General features: G+C 49.5%; 1 protein-coding gene across 8 annotated transcripts in view; it reads right to left on the bottom strand.

Moving 5' to 3' along the window:
* CACNA1E (calcium voltage-gated channel subunit alpha1 E) overlaps nucleotides 1-25695 on the bottom strand; it is a 213624-nt gene that overhangs the window by 48426 nt on the left and 139503 nt on the right. For 3 of the 8 annotated variants that reach the window (XM_038412797.2, XM_043491388.1, XM_043491389.1), the window contains exons 19-26: nucleotides 25168-25224; nucleotides 20127-20744; nucleotides 18324-18613; nucleotides 13279-13438; nucleotides 12482-12611; nucleotides 9961-10020; nucleotides 8492-8598; nucleotides 331-342 (exon numbers count right to left, since the gene is read on the bottom strand). In XM_038412797.2, the coding sequence (XP_038268725.2) occupies nucleotides 331-342; nucleotides 8492-8598; nucleotides 9961-10020; nucleotides 12482-12611; nucleotides 13279-13438; nucleotides 18324-18613; nucleotides 20127-20744; nucleotides 25168-25224 (1434 nt within the window). The remainder of the gene's footprint in view (nucleotides 1-330; nucleotides 343-8491; nucleotides 8599-9960; nucleotides 10021-12481; nucleotides 12612-13278; nucleotides 13439-18323; nucleotides 18614-20126; nucleotides 20745-25167; nucleotides 25225-25695) is intronic. The other 5 variants (XM_038412802.2, XM_043491387.1, XM_038412803.2 and 2 more) reach the window with 2 other exon arrangements.

Below are 25695 nucleotides of genomic sequence, written 5' to 3'. Positions count from 1 at the left end.
TACACCTGGTGATGTTCCATCTGAGGCCCAGTTCATTGAGCCCAGATAGTCACACTAGAAGGATTGAGTATGGGGCACAGAAATTGCATCCTTTACAACATTCTGATGTGTGCACCCAAACAATTTTCATTTCCCACCCCACTCCACTTCTTTCCATCTTTACTTCCTTAACGTGAAGTGCTGATGACTTTGCAAGGTGGAAAGGACAAATGTAGGCAGGAAGTCATATGGGATAAGAAAACTTCAGTTACACATATAGACAAACCAGCTTCCCCAGAAGTCCATTTTCCCTGGCTTGTAAACCCAAAGAGAATCAAACAGTATAATTACCCCAATGTATTCCTGTGGGTGATCCAGTCAGGCAGCAGCAAAACAAAAATGAACAATAGGTGGGGAGAAAACAGAGAAGATAAAAAAATCCAAGAGAGAAAGAGAGCCAAGGATGACAGGGAACAAGATCTGCATTAGAGTGGAATCACAAGCCTGTCTCACAGCCTTGGCATTCTGATATTCTACACATTTCAGCACTACAAGGACATGTTTTGCTTGCCGCCCCTTCTCCCCCACCCCCCACCCAAACTCAACCCAACCTGAATTTAAAAGGCAATCTGTATATCCACGGTACCACTAAGAAGATTTCCTTTATCAGGAACCACAATTCCAGACATTAACCTCTTCTCTATGGGAAATCAGGAATGACTAACCTGGAGCCATCCCCCTCTCTTAATCCTGATTAACATACTCTAAATTTGGATGAGAAGAGGAAGTTGATTTGTAGCTGAGGTGTGGTCACTATTACAAGAGAAGCCAGAGGAGCATGGTATTCTGGATGACACAACAGGCACAAGCCCTACCCGAGTCCTATCTGAACAAAATAGACAGAACATGAAATGAATGTGGTAGTCATCCCAGTCTAGTCCCTGAAGGACACATACATGGAACATTATATACTTTGGAGGCTATATATAAAAAATAACTAAGCTAAAGGTTTGACTGTGGGGATTCACTGGAGCTGTGGTCTCTCTGGAACTGCTGTTGCGCCAGGCTTCTCCCCTGTTGGTTCGAAAATTGGTCTTTGATATGAGCAGAATGTTGCTGAGAATGTAGCTGGTTATTGTGTTATCTCTAAACCGGGGCAGGCAAACTTTTTGGCCTGAGGGCCACATTGAGTTTCCGAAATTGTGTGAAGGGCTAGTTAGGGGAGGCTGTGCCTGCCCAAACTGCCAGGCATGGCCTGGTCCCCTATCTGCCCCCTCCCCTGCTTCTTGTCCCCTGATGGCCCCCCGGGACTCCTGCCCCATCCAAACCCCCCGTTCCCTGTCCTCTGATGGCCCCCCTGGAACTCCTGCCCCATCCACCCCCCCACTCCACTTCCCCTGACCGCCCCTAGACTCCCCCCCTGCCCCTGACTGTTCCCTACCGCCCCATCCAACCCCTCCTCTCATTCCTGACCATCTCCCCAGGATCCCTGCCCTATCCAACCACTCCCCCTTCTCTCTGTCTCCTGACTTCCCCGTGACTCCTGCCCCATCCACCACTCCCCCTGCTCCCTGTCACCTGACCGCCCCCAGATCCCCTGCCCCGACTGTCCCCCGCTGCCCCATCCAACCCCCTCTCTCCTTCCTGACTGCCCCCCTGGGACCCCTGCCCCCATTCAACCCCCCTGTTCCCCCCCGACCGCTCCAACCCCTATCCACCCTGACCACCACCCCAAACTCTTCTGCCCTGTATCCAACCCACCCTGCTCCCTGCCCCCTTACCGTGCTGCCTGGAGCACTGGTGGCTGGCAGCACTACAGCTGCGCCACCCAGAGCACCAGGACAGGCAGGCGTGCCGCCCAGCTGGACCCAGCCACGTACCGCGCAGCACAGAGCACCGGGTCAGGCCGGGCTCTGCAGCTGCACTGCCCCAGGAGCTCGCAGCCCTGCTGCCCAGAGCATTGCGCCGATGGCACAGTGAGCTGATGCTGCGGGAGAGGGGGAAGAGCAGGGGCGGGGCCAGGGGCTAGCCTCCCGGCCCAGGAGCTTAAGGGCTGGGCAGGAGGGTCCGGTGGGCCACATCCGTAGTTTGCCCACCTCTGCTTTAAATGGACCAGGATTTGCTGGAGACCGTTTAGTCTGCTGACCATTAGATTTGCAGTGGAATAAAATTAGGTGAAATCCAGGTTAACCAAATGGCAGTTTGTATGAAGATGTCCAACTCTGAGTTTCCTCTACATTGGCACTACTACCAGGAAGCATATGCTAGGAGCTCTGTCTCTGAGCACTAACTCTGGCTTAGATTTAGATTCAGACGGGTGTCCTTTAGGTTCACATGAACTCTGTAGGCACTGAAGGTTTTGTTAGTTTCTAATTACAGGTTTTATCTCTGCAACAGTGGTTTTCAGGGCCTTGTGACCCTGATCCATCACCTACACACATGTTCTATTATGAATCAGCTTTTCTATGAGACTTACCACCACCCTCAATCACCATAGTAAAGAAGCACTTCACATCCCTCCCTCACAGAGGGGTTGGTTAAGTATCAGTATCCCCATTTCACAGATGAGGAACTGAGGCACAGAAAAAGTGACTTGCCCCAGGTCACACAGAAAGTCTGTGGCAGAGCCAGGAACTGAACCCAGGTCTCAAGTCACAGCCTTGTGCCTTAACCATCCTTTCTATGGGAATTTCCAGTGGTTTATGCCTTACTGCTCTTCTCCTGCCATGGCTTGGGAAGGAGGCTCACTCTAACATTAGCAAATGGTTGCACAAGCAGAGTTTCATGCGGTGAGTTTCATAAGGAGACTTCTCAGGACTATGGCTCATCCCCAACCATCAAAACAAATACGCTTCTTTTGTTTTCAAAGGAATCGGACTGGGAGACCCACAATTTGGCTCTAAAATGCTGCTTCACGCTAGTAAATAAACTTTCATTGATAAATTTGTTGATTAGCAGCAGATGACGGGAGGTTTTTCCCATATGAGTGAGGCCTCTTGGTAGGCCTGGAACGCTGATAGAAACCTGTCCACAGCTTTCTTTGGTGTCTACCCTCTGATGCCCCAGCAGATGGGGCAGGCAAGTTCTGTTTTTTCCTGCAAGATGACAAGAACTGGAGACGCTACTCCAGGCTGTCACCTCTGGCTTAGAGTGTTGTAATACTTTGTGGCCTCATAGAAGAATGCTGCACAGACTCCCGCATGCACAAAAAAACTCCCCAGAGGTTTCTGGAATTTCTGCGCGCACTCAGCACTCTTGGCGTGCCACTCCGAGGGAGCACTGCTAGCTGCTAGCGCTGCTGAGTGCACACGAAAATTCCAGAAACCTCTGGGGAGTTTTTTTGTGTGTGCAGGAGTCTATGCAGCATTCTTCTATGAGGCTACAAAGTATTACAGCACTTTAACCCAGAGGTGACAACCTTGAGTAGCGTCTCCAGTTCTTGTCAAAGAGCAAATTGACAGTGTCTTGGTGATTCATCCAAGGGCTCCCCATATTTATTTGAGCCAAGTCCCTGCTAGATATCTGCTGAGGCCAGTCTGAGCACAACTGTGAAGTAGGTGAAAGTCTGATGAAGCAACATACTTTTTAAAATCACTCTGCCCGGGATATTTAGAAGCAGTTCCCAGCCATTGTCCAAAATCCTGAGCTAATGGAATAATTTAAAGATAAAGTTAGATGTGGTCTGTTAACTATCATATTCCCATTGATGGAAAAACAGTCTTTATTTTGACTTGTCTAAACATGGGTTTATTATAAACTGGGTTTGTTTGCATAAATAGGGCTCTATATTATCAGTATTATCAGGGTGCAGGTGAGGTATGAGAGAAGATGAAGAGCACATCAACAGGTGCTGCAGGTTAGGATTAAGGTATATTATCAGTTCTATGTGGAGATTTGCTCTGTAGCTATTTACACTTGGCCACACTTTGGCTAGGGCTTTAATCAAACCTAAAATCACACACAACTTGCACCATTAATGCTATTCTGAAATTGTTACTAGAGACAGTACTGAAAGTTCTTCCATGCTGGGTGTTAGGATAGTGCTGTTTGCTCATAACTCCAAGAGAACTCAGACCTGCTACTAACAAGGGATGGAAAAACATGCTTCTATCCCAGCTGTTCAGGACCAAATTAATGAGAGGACTGACAGGACCATGGCTTGAGCTCCCCACTCTCAAGAAGTACAGGGGCTGTACCTTTTATAATATTATAGAAATGGCTATAGCCACCTTTTGGTGAACACGTAAAGCTGCAAATGAGTGCTGCTAGTTTACATAATACCTATTAAGAGCATGAGAGGAGACAATACCTAGCAGTGTATTTAGTTATTATTAATTAATTTATTAATTATTATTATTATTTATTAAACAGAGACCTTTCTAGGTATGTTGGGGGGTTTATGTAGGCTACATTTAGTTAGACACATTAGCTCTCCAAGCAGAGTTTGAGTAAGAGGCGTTAAGAGGGCTGCTCTCTTTGATGGCAAACCAGAGTTTTAGGTGACATGGTGAAGTAGCAGGTGATCTATGGATTTGTGGCTTTACAGATCTGGGTTTGTCTGGATTAGTTTTTAATAACAACCGGGCTGTGGTTATTTCTTTGGAAACCTCACAAGAACTACACAAGGATTGCATGGCTATTTTGTGACAAGAGTGTGCCATCAAACAATAGACTGAATGCTGTGTATCTAGAGAAGCCATTCTTCCGACATCTGGCCTTGTGCCCATTGGATTGCATCAGATACACTTTGCTGATTCCACAACCAAAGGGGAGCATCCCAGGGCAAACCTCCTGGAATGAAGAGAAGGTGTCAAAGCTTGTACAAATTTACAGAACATTCAAATACTCCATGAGTGTTCTAGAATTTCTTCCCATGAGAAATGCTGAAGATGATGACATACCTTTGTAAGGATATTCTATACATACCAACCTCTGCTCCCTGCCTCCCCCCACCTGGATTCAGTGTTCCATCTCTCACTCACTAAGCTCAAGTCTCCTGATTTCAGGACTCTACCACATTGCGATTGATAACAAACATTATAGACTGACATCACCCGCAGACTTAGCATTATGGGTCGCCACAAATATACAAATATACAGCTGTAAGACAACCCCTCCTTCACAAATAGCATGGCAGTAACCCAGCTAGATGTGCAAATACCCAGAAAGTCCAAGGCTGTGTGCCTTTGTTTTGCTCCCACAAAAAGCAAAGGTGGACGAGGGAGAGGGGTGCATGGCCCCTGTGTGAAAACCAAATTCCATACAAAGAAGATCATCCAGGGAAAAGAAAAGTGAATTCAAGAGCAACCCGGAAGGTGCTTCCCCTTGAAACCACAATGGAGCAAGGCAGGCAGCTATGGACATTTATAGTTGGTGAACATTCTGCATCTCCACAGGAACAGAGGATGGCAGCAGAAGGTGCCAATGCCTGGCAGTGCCCAGTGCCAGAGAAAAAGCTCCACCCACCAGGCTGAGGAGGGGACAGGCAATCCAAAGGAGAGACAGGTGTTCTTATAAATGCTTTATAATGTAAAAGCCGATTGGAAATGACAGAGGAGCAGCCGTCATTATGCTGAGGCAATTCTTCTCTTCTTTCCCTACCCAAGGTTATGAGCATCAGATCATTCTTCAAAAACAGGAGACAACTGCCCCAGGAAAAATTTGCAGGTTTACATTATAAAGTGCTCTTGTACATGATGTAAGCAGCTACTGATCTATATATCTAGCACTACTAGGTAGGACAACATATATGTTTGTTGCAAACATACATGAAGGCATGTGGGCCTTCTCTGTGTTGGAATTTTGAGTGTCTAAACCAATGGACAGAATGTTTTCCATTGAGAATTCAGCTGCTCCCCAATGCCAAAAGATAGATTCCCCTTCTTAGAGATGGCCATAGTTGTAAAGGAGCCAGTTGCCAGTCACTGAGGAAGCCAGGTGGGTCTGCAAAACACTGGGGACACAACCTGGGCAATGTCTGGGTTGGTGGGAGGGAGAGAATGTGCTGGTGACAGTATCAGGCTGACAGCTCTGCAGACTGAAATTCTTTTTATCCACAGAACAGGCACAGCCCACGTGGTGACAATGCAAGCTCCCCCACATTGCCCTGCTGATGGGCCCCAAACTGAGCAAGAAGGACCACCACCAATGTGGGTGAGAGCAGCATAGTCACCACGTGCCATTCAATCAATCTTCGTCCTTTCTGTTGAGGCTGAAAAATAGGGGGTCGGTTAGTGCTAATTGTGGTGGTGTTTTTTGTGATGCAGATACTTGTCCATTGGGAAATAGCCTGAGAAGCCACCAACAGCCAGCAGATGGTAAGAACTTTCAGTAACTATTAGCCTGGATCTGAATGATGACCAAGACGTGGAAGGCTCAATTACCCTACTACCTATCCCTCGAGCTGCATAGCCTGTCCTTAATTGCTGGTATCCCCAGTACAAGCAGCTATCCTGTGCGGAGCCACAGCCAGAATAGTAGCTCAAATGAGTACGAGTTCAATCTCCATGAGAGAGAGAACCTGGACAGGAGGCAGGAAGACCTGTATTTTCTACCCAGCTGATAGAGCCACTAGACAGCTCCTGTGGCATGGCTGATTCTAAATCACCTGAAGACTATCCAAGGAGTCAGAGTCATATCCCCACCTAGCAGAGCACCTGCTCAGTCACCTGGCAGCCTGGCTCAATCCCCAAGATATGGCACCAGATAGGTCCCAGAGGGCTGACCTCATTCCCTCGCTTCACTTTCTGGTTGGGTCCCCAGGTGCATGAGCTAACCTGGCCAGATGCAGAGCCAGCTGAATTCTCCAGGGCTCTTGGCGAAGAGAGAGCCATGACTGAAAGGACCAGAGAGTGTGAGAGAGCAAGAGCAAGTGCATGAGCCAGTGAGAGAGAGGGAGCGAGAATGAGCAGGTGTATGTGCCGGAGGAGCGGGAAAAGTGACACGCAGAAAGGGGAGTGATGGATTATGGCCCATAATCCATCAAGTGACCTCAGGCCTCAGAATCCCTGAGGCCCCCTGCACAGTACCTGAGCTGTGGACAAACAGAGGGCTTCGCTCTCCACGACTGTCAGTCCCTCCCCTTCCACCAGCACTAAAGCCACGAGCGCACGTTTCAAAGGCACAAAGAAAGAACAACAACATGACAAACTCACAGCATGCTGACACACAGGACTCTGCTGTCTGCTCCTTCCCTTCTCAGGAGGTACCCAAGCACTGAGCAGACACTGCTCAGCAGGATTATTGGCCCTCGAGATGTCCTTCTCTGAAATTCTATTCAGGTTCTTCTACCGTGCCCATCACCATGGACTCAGAGCCCCTAGATACCCACCCCCATCCTTCCCATGGAAGTACAGCCCAGCCCCTCACTGAGCTGACACCACATGTCCTCAGTCAATGGGAGGGAGGGGGCTGGGCAAACCGGTAGAAATTAATTCCAACCTGCAAATATCTCCCTTGGAAACAGAAGGAAAAAAGGCAGATCCTCATTGACTGGGGCAAGGCCCTGATGAGGTCAGCATGAGGAGCAGGTATGCTCCTTTTCTCTGTCCCCGTCCCAACGCACAGAATAAGCAGGGCAGTGCCATCCTGGTGTTGTAGTGCCATTGCCTTGGTAACAGTCTAGGTTGCAACCACTTGGATACTGCGTGTTCAGGAAGGTCAGCATGTCACGTTCTTCCCCCACCCATATTTGTGCTAAGTGCAAAGCATCTCTCCTGCTCCGAATGGCTTTTAAATGGCAAGCCAGTCCTCACGCCATACCCCTCTGAGACTGAGAAACTGCATGCCACAAGCCTGCACCTGAAAATGGAGAATGACGATGAAATCAAAGCTAAGGAACTGCAGAACTTTCTGCCCCTTGGAACTGGCCTGTCCCTGCTGGCTAATGTACTGCTCCCAGGATGTCCCTGATAATGCAGCTGGTGGTACAGAGGTCAAAGGGGTTAAAACAGCCAGTTGTGCTGCTATCTTTAATGAGGAGCACAAACGTGTAGCATATCCTGAGGGAAATGCCCTCCCCTCCACCAGGAGGGGTGTGATGGGAACTGGCCAGCGGATGTTATCACTGCATGGGACTAAGTGTTTGTTTGCCAGTACCAGCTCTGCCTCACACTGTACTTGTGTCACCTCTGTCCACCTTAGGTATAATCAGCAGATGCCTAACTCCATCTCTGCGACCCCTGTTCTCCTTCCTTCTTCCCCCTCTGCCTCCTCCTTTCTTCCACGTCCGAGGCTGATGTCCCTGGCTGACATTCCCACCAACGCTGACAGGGAGAAGCCAGCAGCTGCGTTACTGGGTGGTCAGGCCAGGCTGGTAGGACTCTGTCTCTGCAGTGTGACTGTGGACCGCCAAGGGAATGGAAGGTATTCAGAAAATGAAGGGGATCGAAGAAGGAATGGATTCACAAGAAAAACCCAACTGGCTCCTGCTGCCATCCTAAGCTCGCCCCGCCAAGAGCAACTCGACACACCGCCCTGGGAAGGCAGCGTAAAATGGGAGACAGCCACTTACGCCAAGGCGAAAGCCACCAGTGCCCCGACTACCACGATGAAATCCAGGATGTTCCAGAGGTCTCGGAAGTAAGAGCCATCCTGCAGGATCAAGCCCTGGTCTATCATCTGCAGGGAAGGGATGAAAACACAGGCAATAAATACTTCACTTAGCACCATCAAGTAAAAACTGCCCCACAAGGGGCCCGATTTGCAGGATTGCTGAGCACCCCACTGGTCCCATTGACTTCAGGGAGCATTGTGGTTGACCAGCCCTTGGACTCTGCTGAGCTGAAGCTGCAGGGGGCTGCACCAGGGACACCTGCTTCTGGGCCATCTTGTACCTACATAAGTGGCCTGGTCATCAGAGGTGCTGAGCACTCAACTCCTACTGATGTCAATGGGAGCTCAGCACCTCTGAACATCAGGCTTATTCAGTTGCCTAAATATGGATTAAGTAGATTGACCAGGTAGCAAGTGTGAAAAGTCAGGACGGGGGGGGGGGGGGGAGTAATAAGCGCCTATATAAGAAAAAGCCCCGAATATCAGGACTGTCCCTATAAAATCGGGACATCTGGTCACCCTAGGATTAAGGGGCCTAACTATAGGCACCCAAGTGTAGAAATCCTGGCCCTAAGTCCTTAGAGGAGCACCACACAAACTCAGCACCATGGAATTCAAGAGGTAGCCAGTAATAACAATACAACAATAAGTAGCTCCTATATAGCACATTTCATCAGTAGGTCTCAAAGCACTTCACAAAGGAAGTCAGGAACATTATCCCCATTTTACAGATGGGAAACTGAGGCACCGGAGGGAGGTGACTTGCTTAATATCACCGAGCAGGCTAGTGGCCTAGCTACAAATAGAACCCAAGACTCCTGTACCCCAGTCCAGTGCTCACTGCCTCTGTCTTGTTAGGATGCAATAGGGTCAGGATGTGGAGGAGGTTCCATAAAGGGGTTTTTTTTAATCCAAATTTAAGACAGAACTAACCCCAAGCTGTGATTTTGCATTCTGTTCGCAGAAATTGCTCAGACAATTTCTACTCACAACGAGGAAGTCACAGTAAATTGAGATTGTGCCAACCTGACCTTGCCAGGCTCACTCGGCGCTAAGGGAGAGATGGTTCAGGGCTAAGCTCCGTTGCCTGGAGTCTCCTCACCTTCAACAGCGCTGCACAGCCTGCAGTTCAGCACGCCAGGCTGTGAGGCATAGGAACGGATCTGGGCGGCTCCAGGGATTAAAGTGACAGCCACCCTCATTTACTTTCTTCTGACCAAATACGTTGGGCAGAATTTTGCACAGGTAGAGCAGTGGCCGGTAGGACAGCCCTGACAGCCTCTCTGCTAGCCAGCAGGTAGCAGCACTAAGTAAACAGCTGTAATTTAAGGGGACCCTGTTGGGAAAGCAATGCACGCCCGTCCTCCCGCTCCCCTCTTCAGCACACCTACATAAGCCTTTGGGAGCTCCTTCGAATGATTCTCTTACCTTTATAATCATCTCAAAGGTGAAGACACCCGTGAAAACGTAGTCAAAATACCTCAGGACCTGCAAAGACAGAGCAGAGACAGTGGGTGTTTGGGAGGAACACCCCCTCAGGCTGCACGCTAGGGGCTCACTTGTGCACCCTCCTATGGATGCACATTAACTCCTCCACCACTGAAAATCAAAAGAAGGGCCTACATTCTTGTCCTGGAGCCAAGCTAGGAAAGAGTCCATTACCCAGGAGCACGGCACAGCCTTAATCTTAAACTTAAACTTAAATCTTAAACTTAATCCAGGTATCCCATGAAAACTTCCTGGCCATTCATCAAGCTGCTACCTATGCTATAAAATCTTGGGTGCCTTTGTGTCTCAGCCAGGAGGAGCTGGAGGCCTCTCTGCAGAGACTTGTGGCTGGGATGCCCAATTCCCACCCCTGCAGGTAAAGCCCTCTGTTCCACTAGCACTGTCGCCTCCCCCCAGCTAATGTACCCCACCAGAGCTAACCCATCACAGCCATTGGGTCTAGAAATCATTCAGCGCTGGGGGCAGCTAAGGAGCATTTCCAGTGGCCTGGGCAGTAGCAAACGCTGCTTTGATTTTTAACTCAGAACAGTGCAACAGGAATGCAAACCCTCCCTGTCCCTGCAGTGCAGTGAGAAATAACTGGGGGCACGCTCATCCTTCCCCTCCCCTGCTTCCATTCCCTTCTGGCCCTGCTCTGCTCCCCCACTTCACTCTGCCTCCCATTAACCTTCCCTCGCTGCCTGCTCCAGGGCTCCTTGCTGCTCCTGACACTGCACTGACTTCAGACTCCTCCTCTCTGCTGTGGAATCTTCTGCAAACCCTCCCTCCTCCTATTAAAGGGGCAGCGCCACGCCACTCTGCTAGCTGGGGGTGAAATTTACTGCTGTGCAGGGTCAGCACCAGGTGTGCGTCCTCTTATGTCCCCCCAAAGATGTCTTAGATCCTGCACAGCCTTTGGGCTGCCACTCTGCACAGGGATGAATTTCTGCCTGCATGAACATCAGTAGAAAGGGGACGATTTGACTACTGTGACATGGTATCCTGGGGGCAGTGACTGACCGGCTCACTTGAGCTGAGATTCACTAATGCCAGCTTCCTGACTCACTTTTCTTGTGCAGTCTGTGTCACCAACAACAGAGACAAGTAAGGATTTGCCATCCCAGGTTACTAAATTCCAACTCTGGTTCTGCCCCATGCAGCATGAATGGCTGGTTTCAGGTAGGCTCTCCTAGAAGGGCCCCTCCATTCTAGGCGTGAGGCCATTCTAAGTGGCTTACAAAGTAACCGAGGCTGGTCTGTGCTTTCATCCCCTGCTCAGTCCGGTTGGTCTGTCAATGCACCCAGGCTGCTTAAGTGCAGGTGAGATCAGATCAACAGCTTGTCCTCCAGGAACTGACAGACGTAACATACCCATTACATTGCTACAAAATACCAGCTACAACAACACCGGAACAAACTGTGATTTCTCATTCAACAACCGAGCCCCAGATTCAATTTTCCTTGGACAAATCAACACAAAACCTTTTTCCTAGCTTCCCTCCTGCTGGATGACGTGATGTGATAAGATGAGACTCACGTCACAGCAACGGTCGTCTCTGTCCTGCTCCCTCTCATTCTTGTGAGCCCTGTCAAACCACTGGCCTCTGTTCACGCTGTTCCTGTGACCATCTCGCTGCACAGCCCCTCACTCAGTCTCCTTTCCTTTAACCTTAACATCCCCCAGCCCAACTCAGGCTATGTCTTCATTGCTAAGAAAAGGTGCAGTTTACTGCAGGAAAGTCATGTGCACTCGCTATCTCGCTGTACTTCCTACTGGAGGCCAGGCTCTGCAGTTTTACCATGCGATACGCTAGGCGAGTCAGTTACAGGCAAAGATATAGCGCCAACCTTACCTTGCTATGTCATGGGGAAAACCACAGGTGCTTTGTCTCCCCCAGGATTTCACAGTGTGATAATGATCACACGTTAGTTATCTCGCTATATAAAACCCCACTTCTTAGGCAGCCTCAGTTCACCTATCCATCACATCGGACAAGAACCACCAACCTGCCTCAACCACCCTATTTCTTTCTCTGGCCTGACACCATATCCTCTCCCATCAAACATCTGCCCTTCCTGACCATTGGTACCCAGCTATATCTTTCTCTCCCAGCTGATTCTGAGGCCCCCACACATATTCCTAGACTTCAGATCTCCTTCTCTCTAACAGCATGCTAAAGAGTGCCAGGTTTGGAAATGATACGTGAGCATCTGGTTGCTCTGAGAGTTTGTAGTTCTGAACTTGACGCTGAGGCAGGATCGTGGGTGTCATGTGGATGGGCACATGCACTAGCAAAGAGGATGCTGGGGAATATATCCCAGCCATCTGCTACCACTCTGCAAAGGAGCAAGACAAGTTAGCTAGTACAACTGCTCTTCCTCCTCTCCCCACTTTTGTCTATGCACAGCTGATGTACTGGCAGGAGGGGGTGGGGAGATCAGTAAGAAAGTGTGCAATCACTTTATTCCTATCTGAGTTGGTCAGGACAGGGTCCTCTGCTGCCAGGGCAATGCTGCTCGCGGCAATCACCAGGAGGATGCACATCTCGAAGTAGCGCAGGTTCACGATGTAATGGCAGGCCCTCCGCACTCTGCAGGAGAAACAGTTCAAAGCAATCACTAGCTGTGTGTCTACATTACCCAGGCCTTAGACAATTAAACAATTGCATTAAACAATCGTTGGTTCGGTGGCACTCAGAATTAGGAAATGCCAGATTTGTGGTTGCCTGTGCAACCTTAATTTGGCCCCCTGTGCATTGAATCAGGCAGGGATCTTGTGGGGAAAAAACAGTCAATGAAAATATAATTAAAGATCACAATGCGCATGTCCAAGGGGGACGAATGGAATGGAGCCAGGCATTGTAGGAGCTGGGCAGCTGGAGTCACAAGGAGTCCATGCACCTGCAGCAGCTGAGCTCTACCCCTGTATGGCTTCAGGGGTAGCAAGCATCAGGCTGCTCATGCATCTCCCAATCCTGTTGTGTTGCTGAAGCCAGCTGGACATCTGAGGTTGCTGCAGTAGCGGAGCAGGTGGGTGAGGGACCCTGGGCCAATATTGCTCCTGCCCCCCTGGAGTGAGGAAGCAGCAGCAAATACAGAAAGTTGATGGAGTGCAAGTAGGGGGCCCCGATGCTGGCTCAGGCTTCCCCAGCTCCTCCAGAGACACAACTGGCTGATGGTAAAAAGGCCCTGCCCCATCAGATCCTTCCCTTCTCCAGGGCTCAACTATTCCGGTACAAAGGCCAAAGAATATCTCACGGGTTTGTCGTGCTGAAGATAAACATGGAGCTGTGAGGCACCATCGCTTTGCCTCTCTCTGAACTTTTCTCCTTCTTCCGTTTCTTCTTCTCCTTCTCCTCATCCTCTTTCGTCTCTCCCTCCTTTAAGGGGCTGGCTTCTCCATCCGTCTTGTTGCTAACTGCAAAAGAAATCAGTCCTTTTACTGACCCAGAAGGCTAACAGCTGCATAAGACATTTACCCTAGATGAAAGTACAGGACATTTTCACAGGAGATGGGCTGACCATGTCAAAGCTACAATGAGCTTTGGCTGCAGAGCTAGTGGTGGGTTATCCACAAGGAACTGGCAACTGGTTGATGGCTTCCTGCCTGGAATGCATCCGATGAAGTGAGCTGTAGCTCACGAAAGCTTATGCTCAAATAAATTTGTTAGTCTCTAAGGTGCCACAAGTACTCCTTTTCTTTTTGCCTGGAATACACTGTCACTCCCAAAATTAGCTCTCTTGCACAAGCACTTTCAAGAGAGTACTGCACACCGAGGCTGCTGTAAAACTTCATGCTCTTCAGTCATTGCTCTGGCTGCTGCCTTGTGAGTGCAACAACAAAAAAAAGAACAGGAGTATTTGTGGCACCTTAGAGACTAACAAATTTATTTGAGCATAGGCTTCCATGAGCTACAGCTCACTTCTTCGGATGCATCCTTTTCTTTTTGTGGATACGGACTAACACGGCTGCTACTCTGAAACCAACAAAAGGAATGATGCACACTACTCAGCTTCCTAAGAATATCATTTCTCCACAGCGAGAGGGACTGTGAACGGCAAGGTTGCTGTTTTACATTCCCACATCCAAGTTCTGCTGTTAATGAGAGACAGATGAAAAGGAAAGGACAGACACAGACTGTCAAGCAGAGACAGAGACAAGGGCTCTAATGAGGTACTTTTTTGTGGTGATGTTTAATTAATAATACAACTTAAAATCTGTCACCTTGAAGGTGAGGGGAAATGTTCCTCTCATTTTTAGGGTTTGATTGACTGGCAAACAGAGTGGGATGGGGTCACTGTAGATAAAGTTTAATTTAGTGTTTCGCATAGGCCTTGGCAATAGGGAAGGAGACGGAAGGGTGGGAGGGAGACAGGGAATGAGGGAGTAGGGAGAAGGAGACAGGATGGAGGTGAGAAAGGGGGAAGGAGAGAAAAGGGGAAAAGGGAAAAGAGAAGGGGAAAGAAGTCATATGAGTGAAGATGGATGGGAAAGAGGGGAGGGAATGAAAGAGACAGTAGGAAGGAGAAATGGAGAGGGAGAAAAAGACAAGGCACAGTCCGAGAGAAAGTGGGCAACTAACAACCACTGTGCAGCAAGCCATGACTGTGAGATGCATCCGCACAGTGCAGGAGTCAAGACCAGAATCAGGGGCTGAGTTGCACATTTGAGCACAGCACATGCCCAAGGGGGAGATGTTTTGTTTTGCCCGAGGACTGGAGGGTTTGTCCTGAGCAATATGCATCAGGCTGTTCCACCTCCTGGCACAGGCCTGGCCTTTTTTCTAGCACAGCTCTTGCAGGGGGAGTTTACCTGTGGGCTCAAAGCATGGCTGAGAGACTCCTCCTGCATTTCTGTGGTTAGTGGAAAGAAGGCCTTGGCCACCTGGGGATGGGCCCTGGTTACAATCTCCAGTGTAGCTGTACTAATGCAAACCCCTCATGTAGAAAGGAAAAATCATGTTTCACTCCAGTGCTGCTTTTCTTCATCTGCTTAGTTGTTACAGCAGTGCCTGAGGCCAGGGGTGGGCAAACTTTTTGGACCAAATGCCACATCTGGGAATAGAAATTTTGTGGCGGGCCATGAATACTCACAAAATTGGGGTTGGGGTGTGGAAGGGGAGTGAGGGCTCTAGTTGGGGATGTGGGATCTGGGGTGGGGCCAGAAAGGAGGAGTTGAGGGTGTGGGAGACGGTTCTGGGCTGGGATGTGGGGGAGGGCTCTGTCTGGGGATGTGGGCTCTGGGGTGGGGCTGGGTGTGATGTTATTGACGTAAATTGTCACCGTATAGATCATTGTTGCAATCACTGTTATATATTTGCAGCAAATATTGTACAAAGGTTATCCAGTAAGGTGTCTATGAAAAGGTTATGATTTGCTGGTTATGATTATGCTGTCTGTATGTGTGTATCATTTTTGTATTTGAAGTTATGAATATTAGCTATATACTTGTATCTCAATGTTTTGATTCTAAGTAGCCTCAGTGAAGCATCTGGTCAGCTTCTTAAGAAAGGACTCTTCTTAGTAAGTGCCCAATCAAGAAACACTTGATTGACAATGGACTTTGGGAGACACCAATCCACATCTAAGCTTTCCTGGGAACATTCAAACTAACATTAACAATGGCGTTGGCCTGTAAAGAACTGAGTCATGCATGGATATGTGACTTCCACATACAGAGAATATAAAAGGCCCTGAAAACCCCTCCATTTTGTCTTCAGTCCTGCTTCTGACCTCTGGAGGAACCTTGTTACAAACTGAAGCTCTGAACAAAGGACTGAGTGACCCATCCCAACTGTGGATGTACTCCAGAGACTTGATTTGAACTTGTAGTTTATTCCACCACTGCTACAAGCCTGAACCAAGAACTTTGCCATTACTGTGTGTAATTGATTCCATTTAACCAATTCTAACTCTCATCTATATTTCTTTCTTTTTATGAATAAACCTTTAGATTTTAGATTTTAAAGGATTGGCAACAGCATGATTTGTGGGTAAGATCTGATTTGTATATTGACCTGGGTCTGCAGCTTGGTCCTTTGGGATTGGAGAACCTTTCTTCTTTTACTGGGGTATTGGTTTTCATAACCATTCATCCCCATAATGAGTGGCACTGGTGGTGATACTGGGAAACTGGAGTGTCTAAGGGAATTGCTTGTATGACTTATGGATAGCCAGTGGGGTGAGAATGAAGTCCTCTCTGTTTGGCTGGTTTGGTGTGCCTTAGAGGTGAAGAATCACCAGCCTGGGGCTGTAACTGCTCTGCTCTAAGCAATTTGTTCTGAATTGATACTCTCAGTTGGGTCCCACCAGAGGCAGCATTGTTACACTGGGGATGAGGAGTTTGGGGTGTAGGAGGATGCTCTGGTTGGGGTGCGGGCTCTGGGTGGGGCTAGGGATGAGGGGTTTGGGATGCAGGAAGGTGCTCCAGGCTGGGATCAAGGGGTTCGGAGAGTGGGAGGGGAATCAGGACTGGGGCAAGGGGTGTAGGGAGGTGAGGGCTCCGGCTGGGGATGTGGGCTCTGGGGTGGGGCTCGGGATGAGGGGTTTAGGGTGCAGGAGGGTGCTCCAAGCTGGGACTGAGGGGTTGAGAGGGCAGGAGGCTCCCAAAAGCAACAGCACATCCCTTCTCCAGGTCCTACCCGGAGGTGCAGCCAGGTGGCTCTGCACGCTGCTCCGTCTGCAGGCACCGCCCCTGCAACTCCCTTTGGCCGTGGTTCCAGGCCAATGGGAGATGCGGGGACAGCACTTGCAGCAGGGGCAGCATGCAGAGTGGAGCCCCTTGGCTGCCCCTATGCATAGGATCTGAAGGGTGGCCATTCCATTGCTTCTGGGAGCTGTGTGGAGTGGCCCCTGACCCTGTTTCCCGGCTGGAGCACCAGAGTGGGGAAAGCCCCAGACCCCGCTCCCCAGTGGGAGCTCAAGGGCTGGATTAAAATGGCTGGCAGGCCAGATCCGGCCTGCAGGCCATAGTTTGCCCACCCCATGCTAGGCACTGTACAAACACAGAGTGGTAGACAGCCCCACCAGGAAGAGCTAGCAGTTGAACTAGACCAGACCCAGGGTGGGAGAAGGGCTCTAGCACACAAGCAGAGTGAACAATGGAATGGTAGCAAGTGTCATGTTAGTTCCATAATTTTTTTAGAGGGGGTGTTTAGTCAGGAAGGGAATCAGCTCACTGGCAACAAAAGGGAAAGGGGTGAAAGGGACAGAGCACGGGACAAGGTATGAAGGGCAGGTGTGGAGTGAAGCTCAGGTGACAAGATGCAGGTATGTCTTTGCTCGAGGAGCCACACCAATGCTAGTGTTGAGCCAGCTAGCACGCTAAAAACAAAAGCACAGCTGTGTTGGCCCGAGCAACAGGACAGATGATGCCATCTGAGACGCTAGCTACGTACTCAGGTTGACTAGCCTTGTCTCATCACTCAGGCCACTCCCAGATGCACTTCTCTTCTAGCACACTATCTCAAATGGGTGCTAGTACGAGTACATCTCCTTGAGCGGGAGCAGTCACCTCCCAGCTCCAGCACAGACATATTTGGTGAGGGAGGCAGGGTGGGAGGAGACAGCCGGTCAGCAGGGCAGGGGAAGGGAGAGAACAGGTTTGAGTCTTTTGACTGGAACGGCTGAAGGTCTCTGTTTTGTTTGCTCCTGCCCCTGACAGCTGGAGTCTCTGGCTGGTTGCTCTCCATAGTTTTCCCTCAAGGCCACAGTGGAGTGGATTGGGGGTGAGGGGGCGGAGAGAGACATGTCCCCCCTGTTTCCTACTGTGTGTCTGGGAGCGGGGTTCAAGCAGGGATAAACTGCCCTGGATCAAATCACAGTTTAATGCATTTTTGGCATTCTACACTAGGCAGGTGCGTTAGTGCGAGCTGTACTGGGCCTGGCTACTAATGGCTGAGATCCTCAGTGGAGATGTGGCCTAACCACGAGGCAATGGATGTGAACATGGCGAATCAAGGCTGCAAGTGCCGTTATCCTGTGAGGCAACCTGGTAACCACCCAGCCACAGAAAAACCCCAGTGTTGGCTTTTCACATGTGGTAGCAACAGTGGGGGCACTAGTGTCATCTAAGCCCATCCAGAGCATCCTTCGGGACTTAGGTCCTACTTGCCACACAGGATATAGGACCTTGGCTATGAACTCAGGGTTTGAGGGACGATGGGGTGGGGGTGGAGGGCTGGGGCTGCATGAATGCTGGAGGATCCTCTGGGGAATCCACAGTGTGCCCAGCAGCCCTCAGGGGCCACTGCAAAGGAAGGCAGATCAGAGAGAGGCAAACAGCAAAAGAGACAGGTCCTCACTCTGTACCACAGTGGAGTCTTGGACATCGATCATGATGGTGGTGCTCTCGGTGACTTTCTCCATGTTGACTGTGACGGAGGACAGCTCGGGTTCGCTCCTGCTGATGGCTCTGCTCATCTCCATCTGCAAGCTACCCAGCAGGGCTTGGTCACTGGTCTCCAGGCCGCTGCAGTCCTGCTCTGTCAAGCTAGCGTTCTTCTCCTCGTTGAGCTCATGGGGGACTTTGAGGGGGCTCATTTCCTGCATAGCCCCAGCAAAGACAGCATCACTGGCTGGGATTTCATTGGTTCTACAGGAAGAAAGGAGGAAGGCAAGGGGAGAGAGAAGGACAGGTGGGATAGGGTGGGAAGAGGTGGGATGGGGGAACAACAGAAGAGAAGATGACAGAGGGGAGCAGGGAGAGCAAATGGAGAAGACAAAGGAGAGAATAAAGAGGGAGAAATGGAGTTTGGGAAGTAAAGATAAAACAGGGAGAAAGAGAGAGAAATGAAACCATGTGTGCTTTTGGAATGATTGTTCTTGCAACATTAGAAAGGCATCAGTTGGAATATAATGAACACTGGATACAGTGCCAGACCTCCAAAAAGCAACCCCCTGTCTTAAGCGACCCTTTTAAAGTATTCCTAAAGTTTTCTGTGCAATATTCTTTGGTTAAAGATCAGCCTCTGATAACCAACCAAGTTTTCACTGGTCACTTGCATAGCTGGTTAAAATGGATTTCCCAGTATTTCGTCAGTAAAGGGGGATTTGAAGCACTCCTGGAAATAATGACTATTATATTATTTTTATATTCCTATTTATTAGCAGATGTTGGATTTGGCTCTGGTGTGCATTGAACTTTTCTCAGCAAGTTCCTCTGGCTACAGCAACACAGTTGGTGAAGACAGAAATAACAAACAATTCTATAACATTTTTCATCCATCGCTGTGCTCCAAGTGCTTTAACATCCTACTGCTGGAGTCTCCTCTTTCCTGAGGCAAGGACTGCCCTGTGTCCCCGAAACCCCATGACAGCAGAAAAAAACAGAACAGCTGGGATTGCAACAAGCTGCTGGGGGGTTGGGAGGGACCAGCAGATCCTTTCCTGCCTTTGCTGATCTCCAGTCTCGAGGATGGGGAGAGAAATGATCTCCCTGCGGGATATCCAGGGGGCCCTGGAGAACACAGGTGGGAACATCTGAATAGGCTGTTGTATTCGATTAGATTTAATGGATTGGGGATAGTAGCCATAACACAAATGTTACATTTCATGTTGGACATTGTAGGGAGATGGGGGGAGGGTCCCACTTAAACCAGGAGCCATGAAGTTTGCTGTCCCTGTTCCCGATCTGAAAATATTTCTCTTACGCCAGAAACTAGACACAGACCTGGTCAGCCCAGACCCTGGAGAAATGAGGATTTCAGACCAAATCAGTGCCTTGTTTAAAAGCCAGCAGATGATGGTATTCTACATGACAGCTTACAGAAAGGTTACTACTGCACCTCGGGTGATTACTGGGGCACTGTCTGGAGCATTGTTCTGAGCAGTGCTTCCTGCCTAGGGGAGGGAGCTATTGACCAGGATCAAGGGACAGACTGGCTCCTCTGGACAGACTGGGTGGGGAAAGAGAAGCAAAGCAAAAATGGACTAGAGGCTGCCAGAGGCTGGATGACAGATGAAAGGAAGGGCTCATGCCTGGGGATGCAGAACCACTGAGAGATCGGCCCACCCACACTGTCCTCCCACGCCCAGGCGCCAGGCTTGCCATCTCTCCACAAGAAGGAGCTGCGGATCATAGCCATCAGGGATGATGTGCCCTTTACCTGTTCAGCTCCTCGCCCGCCAGTGGCTCCTCCTGATTCGTGTCCTCCTTCCCCCCTTCATTTCTGGCCTGCTCTCCTTCTGTGGGATTGGCTTCCTCCAGGCCAGCCTCTTGGCTGGCTGACCGGCTCTCCAGGGCCCCAGCCAGCTCCTTCTCCTCAGTTCTCACTCTCCGGAGCCGGCTGCGCCTCTGGCTCTGCCTCAGCCGTGCTCGGTCTTCAATCCCTGTGCCTCCCCCTCCTCTGTCTCCCTCCTCCTGCTCAGTCAGATCACAGTTCCCATGGCACGATTTCTGATGCCATTGCTCCCTGTCTCTCTTGGCTCGAGGGGATGGGCTTTTCTCGTCCTCTTTGCTGCTTAGGCATGAGTTGGTGCCTGCAGTGGGTTGGTCCAGGCCTTCCACCTGCGGGTGCTCTGTGCTGTCTCCATGATCCTCTTCACCCTTCTCCAAGGTTACATTTTCCCCAGGCATTTTCCTCCTGAATATGCTGGCGTGAGGGTTGATCAAGGGAGGGGCGTCCTTGTTGAGGTCCTCCTGGCTGGACATCTGCATGTGCCTGCGGAGCTGACTGGTACGCTGCTCCCACACCGACATGTGATGTCGCCTTCTCCTGTCCCTCCTGGGAAAGGAAAACAAAGGGGTTCAGGCCACCTCTGTGCTATCAGAAACCCGAGAACCCACCCCTAGACATACAGAGTGCACCTGGGCCCAAACAGACCTACACAGAGACCCTCATCGCCCTGCTCCTTGGGCAGGCGCTTCCCACGCAGTGGGCATGCAATGCTACCACTCTGACTTGGGAGCGTTCTACACCCACTCGGCACTGGTGTCAAAGCCTACACAAGACGCGGGGCTCTGGGAAATCCAGCCCAATGTATGGGAGAGCTCAGACATGCAGACACATAGGCTCTGTACATCAAAAGACAGAACCCCACAGCTGGGTAGGCCCATACACACAAGCATGTGTGAGCCTACATATGCAAACACAAAACCATACACCTACAGACACAAGGGAACGTGGGCGTGCATGAGCCCACACACACAAATACATGAACACTTGAACCCGTGGAGCCAGTATATGTGGAACAATGTATACAAAAATATGGATGTTACAATTGCATCTCTACCAATGTAAACACCTAATGCACAAATATGCCATTGTACCTAATGTACAAATGCACATGGCCACATACGCATGGGCCACTCTACGCGAAATCCAGAAGCCGCTACATGCAAAATCATGGGCAGACGTGCACAAATGTTGGTTAGCAGTCTGCTGGTCTCATCTTGAGAATGCGGTGCATCCGCTGACAGGGATTGTGCTGTTTGGTTCATGCTGTTCAGGGTGACGGTGGTGGATAATAAGATCATTGCTATCCCAGATTAGTCCAAGCAAAGCGCTCGGCTTCGTGTGTATCACCAAGACCTGGCTGGCTGATGCAGCTGCCCCTGCACTGACCGAGATTTCCCCCAGTTCGGGATGAGCTGAGAGAAGTCAGAGCAATAGTGGAGTCATGTTATTTGCATCTAAATCCAGAGGTAGGAGGTGCCCTGTTCAGAAATGGATTCATCTTAGGCTATGTCTACACAAGAGACCTTACAGCAGCACACCTGTACTACTGCAGCTGCACCACTGTACGATCTATTGTGTAGTCACTATATGCTGGCGGGAGATAGCTCTCCCCTTGACATTATAAAACCACCTCCAACAAGCGGCGGTAGCTATGTCGGCAGGAGAAGCTCTCTCACAAACACAGCTCTGTGCACAACACCACTGGTGCTGGCAAAACTTTTATCGCTCAGGGGAATGGTTTTTTCACACCCCTGAGTGACCTACATTTTGCCGACATAAGTGGTGATGTAGACATGGCCTCAGTGGCATACGTGTTCCAGGAGAGAATGAAATTGGGATCTCAATGTACAGGCTGCCATCGCAGATTTCCCATGTCTGCTGCCTGGGTATTAGTCTAGGTCAGTGTTGGAGTCACTGAGGCTTTGGGCTGGTTCTTGTTTACACTACGGCCCCTTAAGGAGCGCTCTGGCATTTACATTGACACCCACATCAGGGCCTCTCTTCCCTGTCAGAATGGTACTGAGGGGCCTTAATGTAAATAAGAATCAGGCCTGTACTGCACTGGGTGACCCCAAGTCCACACTCGGGGCTCCTGTGGGATCTCAGAGCTGCTATGAGTACTATCAGAATGGCCCCAGTGACTTCTGGCTCTGCACAGATAACTGGAGGTGAGGAGGATGAACTCCTGTTTCAGGCTCTCATTATAACTCCTTCAAGTTTGAAGTCAAGACCCTCCATAACTCCCACTGGGTCAGAGGATTTATTTTACTGGACTGACAGACTTGGTTGGGTTTCAGATCTCTCAAAGGAGAATACTGTGTAGCCAATGGCCCACTCTAACAATGACCTGATAGAAAGTATGATTATGTTTTGTCTATTAAACGTCCTCTTTCCATAGATCTTCCTTGCAGACCACAGTGTTATCCAGGTGGCTTGTGATGGATTAAATGTCAGAATGAGCCATCATCCCATTAACAGGATTCAAAAAAGAACTAGATAAATTCACGGAGGATAGGTCCACCAATGGCTATCAGCCAGGACAGTGTCAGCAGGGATGGTGTCCTTAGCCTCTGTTTGCCAGAAGCTGGGAATGGACGACAAGGAATGGATCACTTGATGATTATCAGTTCTGTTCATTCCCTCTGGGGCACCTGGATCGACCACTGTTGGAAGACAGGATACTGGGCTAGATGGACCTTTGGTCTGACCCAGTGTGGCCGTTCTTATGATCTGTTCATTCTAAGGCAGACTGAGTCCGGTATTTTTGCTGCAAGGATTTCTTCATTTACTTCCTAGGGAGCATAGATCAGATCTAGACTGAAACGGACTCCCTCCACGGCAGCAGGGCAGCATCTGGAGGGGATAAATGCAGTATCTTCTCTGGCTGAATTTCAGCCTGTTTTGCTAGAAGAGCTCTAATTGCGCCAATGGATAAAATCTAGCCTGGGAATTCTGGGCCTATTATTGGATAACAGTATAACCACCTCCTTTGGGGAGGGCAGGATGTTAACCTCCTCCAAGTAAATATTCTCAGCATCCAGCTCAGAAAACCATCTTCTAATGTTGCCTGTCTCTAACCTTCCTTTGGTGGGGAAGGTCACTGGGAAAGGCGTTCCAAGGGAGGTGTGGGGTCATTTGGAATCCTCAGATTTCTTTGACCCCTTTGAGTCTGGCTTTCTACTGTGTGGCTGAGATACTGGTAGTCTTCCTGGTAGCTGACTTGCCTCTAGCAAAAGCTGAGGGCAGATGTCCATGTTGATTCTTTCAGATCTATCTTTCCCCACCCTTTTTTAAAAAAAGTAATTGATTTTTTTTTCTTCCAAAAGTAAGGGGAGAATAGGAAAAAAAGACAAAAGAACAAAAAAGTAAAGGAAGGGGAGGGGAAGGAAAGGAAAGGAAAAGAAGGGAGAGACCAGGAGGGGAAAGGAAAGCAACATCTCAGTTTCCATCTGCCAGGAATTAAACAACGGTTGCTAATTAGATGTGCCTTCATCACCTTGCAGACTCTGGTTCGGTGGTTCCATTCTTCCCTGATGAAGAGATTCCAGAGGATAGTGCTGGGCAACTTCTCACTTACCCTCATGCACTGGATTCAGTTTTGTCACCCGTCCTCTTCAGTGTGGACGTAAAGCCAGTGGGAGAGAGGGGGTGTGTGTTTGGGCTCCATTGCCATTGACATGCAAATGACAAAGAGATGGAGGTCTTTGGCATCAGACCCAGACTGCACAGTCTCCTTGCTGACTCAGTTTGTAGCTGAAACAGGAGTTTGAATAAGAGTCCAGCCAAGAGGTAGGGTGGTTGGGTAATGGACGTCAGGTATAAGGTCTGCCTCTCTTGTGGAAAGGGAGCTCTTACAGAACTGGGAGCATGGTGCACTTTTATCCCATCTGGTTCTGGTTGAAACAATGGCAAACTTTTATCTTAGACATGAACTGCATCCCGGCGATCCAGACCTGTCACCTTCAGCTTGGACTGCTGCAATGTGGTCTACCCCAGGCTATCTTCAAAGACCAGTTGGAAACTCAAGCTAGTGTAGAATCCAGCTGCCTGCTCACTGAGCAGTACAGTGAGCTATAGCGATAGGGAGCATGCTACACCTGTTCTGCAACATCTGTACAAGCTGCCGCTTCCCTGCTGGCTGAAAAAGGGGCTGATTTTACTGATCTACAATGCCCTGTGTTGTCGGGGACTTTACCCCTGAGTACCCCTCCACCCCTCCACACACACACAGACACCACTGCACAAGCTGAGATCAGCTTTTACTCACAGTCGTTCCATCTGAATGGCTGGAGGCAGGGCATTCTGAGTGGAAGGCTCTCACCTCTTGTGCTTGCTTCTCTCCTGGTCTGACAGAGCCAGAGTCTCTTGGCCAACAGGGTGGCAGTAATGTTCATCTGCCTGCTCGGCCTAGTGCCTTGGCAGGGGAGGGCTAAATTCTGGGGAAGGAGGTTTGTACACGTACATTCTCATAGATGCGCTCAGAAGGTAGGCTGATGGGTGTGTTTTAAGGGATCAAATAAAATCTTTAAAATATCGCAAATGTGCACACAAACAGGCTTCAAAGGACAGACACCCCCACACAGGCACACGGACGCACACCGATAAACGCACGTACAAGCAAGCACCTGCATACGGCACAAACATATGCACAGGCAGACACATGCCGGCACACACAAATAAACAGACACCAGCTCACATGTACCTACAGTATCCACACACACACTAAAGTGCTAACCTACACAAGCACACACAGATACAAGTAAACGGAGGCACAAAAGAGCACACTTAGTTTAGACACACACACCAACAGATGTGCAGAGGCAGGAGCACACACAAATCATATGCCCAGAGGAGCAAACATACACTCCAAAATAGGCTATATAGAGGCCTAAATTTAGCACACACAAAAACACATGTAGCCACATATGCACACAGCCACACACAACACGCAACCATATGGCACACATACAGTTGGCTGCTGCGTGGCTCCCACATCGACATGTGGTGTCTCCTCCTTCTGTCCCTTCTGGGAAAGAAAAATGAATGGGTTCAGTCCACCTCAACCCTGCACGGACTTGCACACCGCCAGCCACAAGCAGAGAAACACTCACACTCCTGCGCGCACGCATAAAGTGATTTCAGGCATCCATCACCAGCATGCATGCGTGCGTAACTGCGCAGCATGCAGATGTATGTACAAATGGAAGTGGGTTCATCACACCCACAAACTTCTACATAAACATGTAGAGATCATGGAGCAAATACTTTTGCAAACAAATTTATCCATTCACACACACGCAAACAGATTTATACAGAGATATGCACATACTGATACAGGCATTTCAAAGGTGTTGGGCTGCCAACACAACAGGGGCATATAACATTATATATATACAGACACCTGCACTCACTGATCCTTAAATACACAGCACCTGATTCTCATTTACATGAAGAGCCCTTTACACTGCTTTGACAGTATAAAGGATTCCTAAAGAGG

The sequence above is a fragment of the Dermochelys coriacea genome, chromosome 8, assembly GCF_009764565.3.
Source record: "Dermochelys coriacea isolate rDerCor1 chromosome 8, rDerCor1.pri.v4, whole genome shotgun sequence".
Classification (NCBI taxonomy): Eukaryota; Metazoa; Chordata; order Testudines; family Dermochelyidae; genus Dermochelys; species Dermochelys coriacea.
This window is presented reverse-complemented; position numbering and strand designations above follow the sequence as displayed.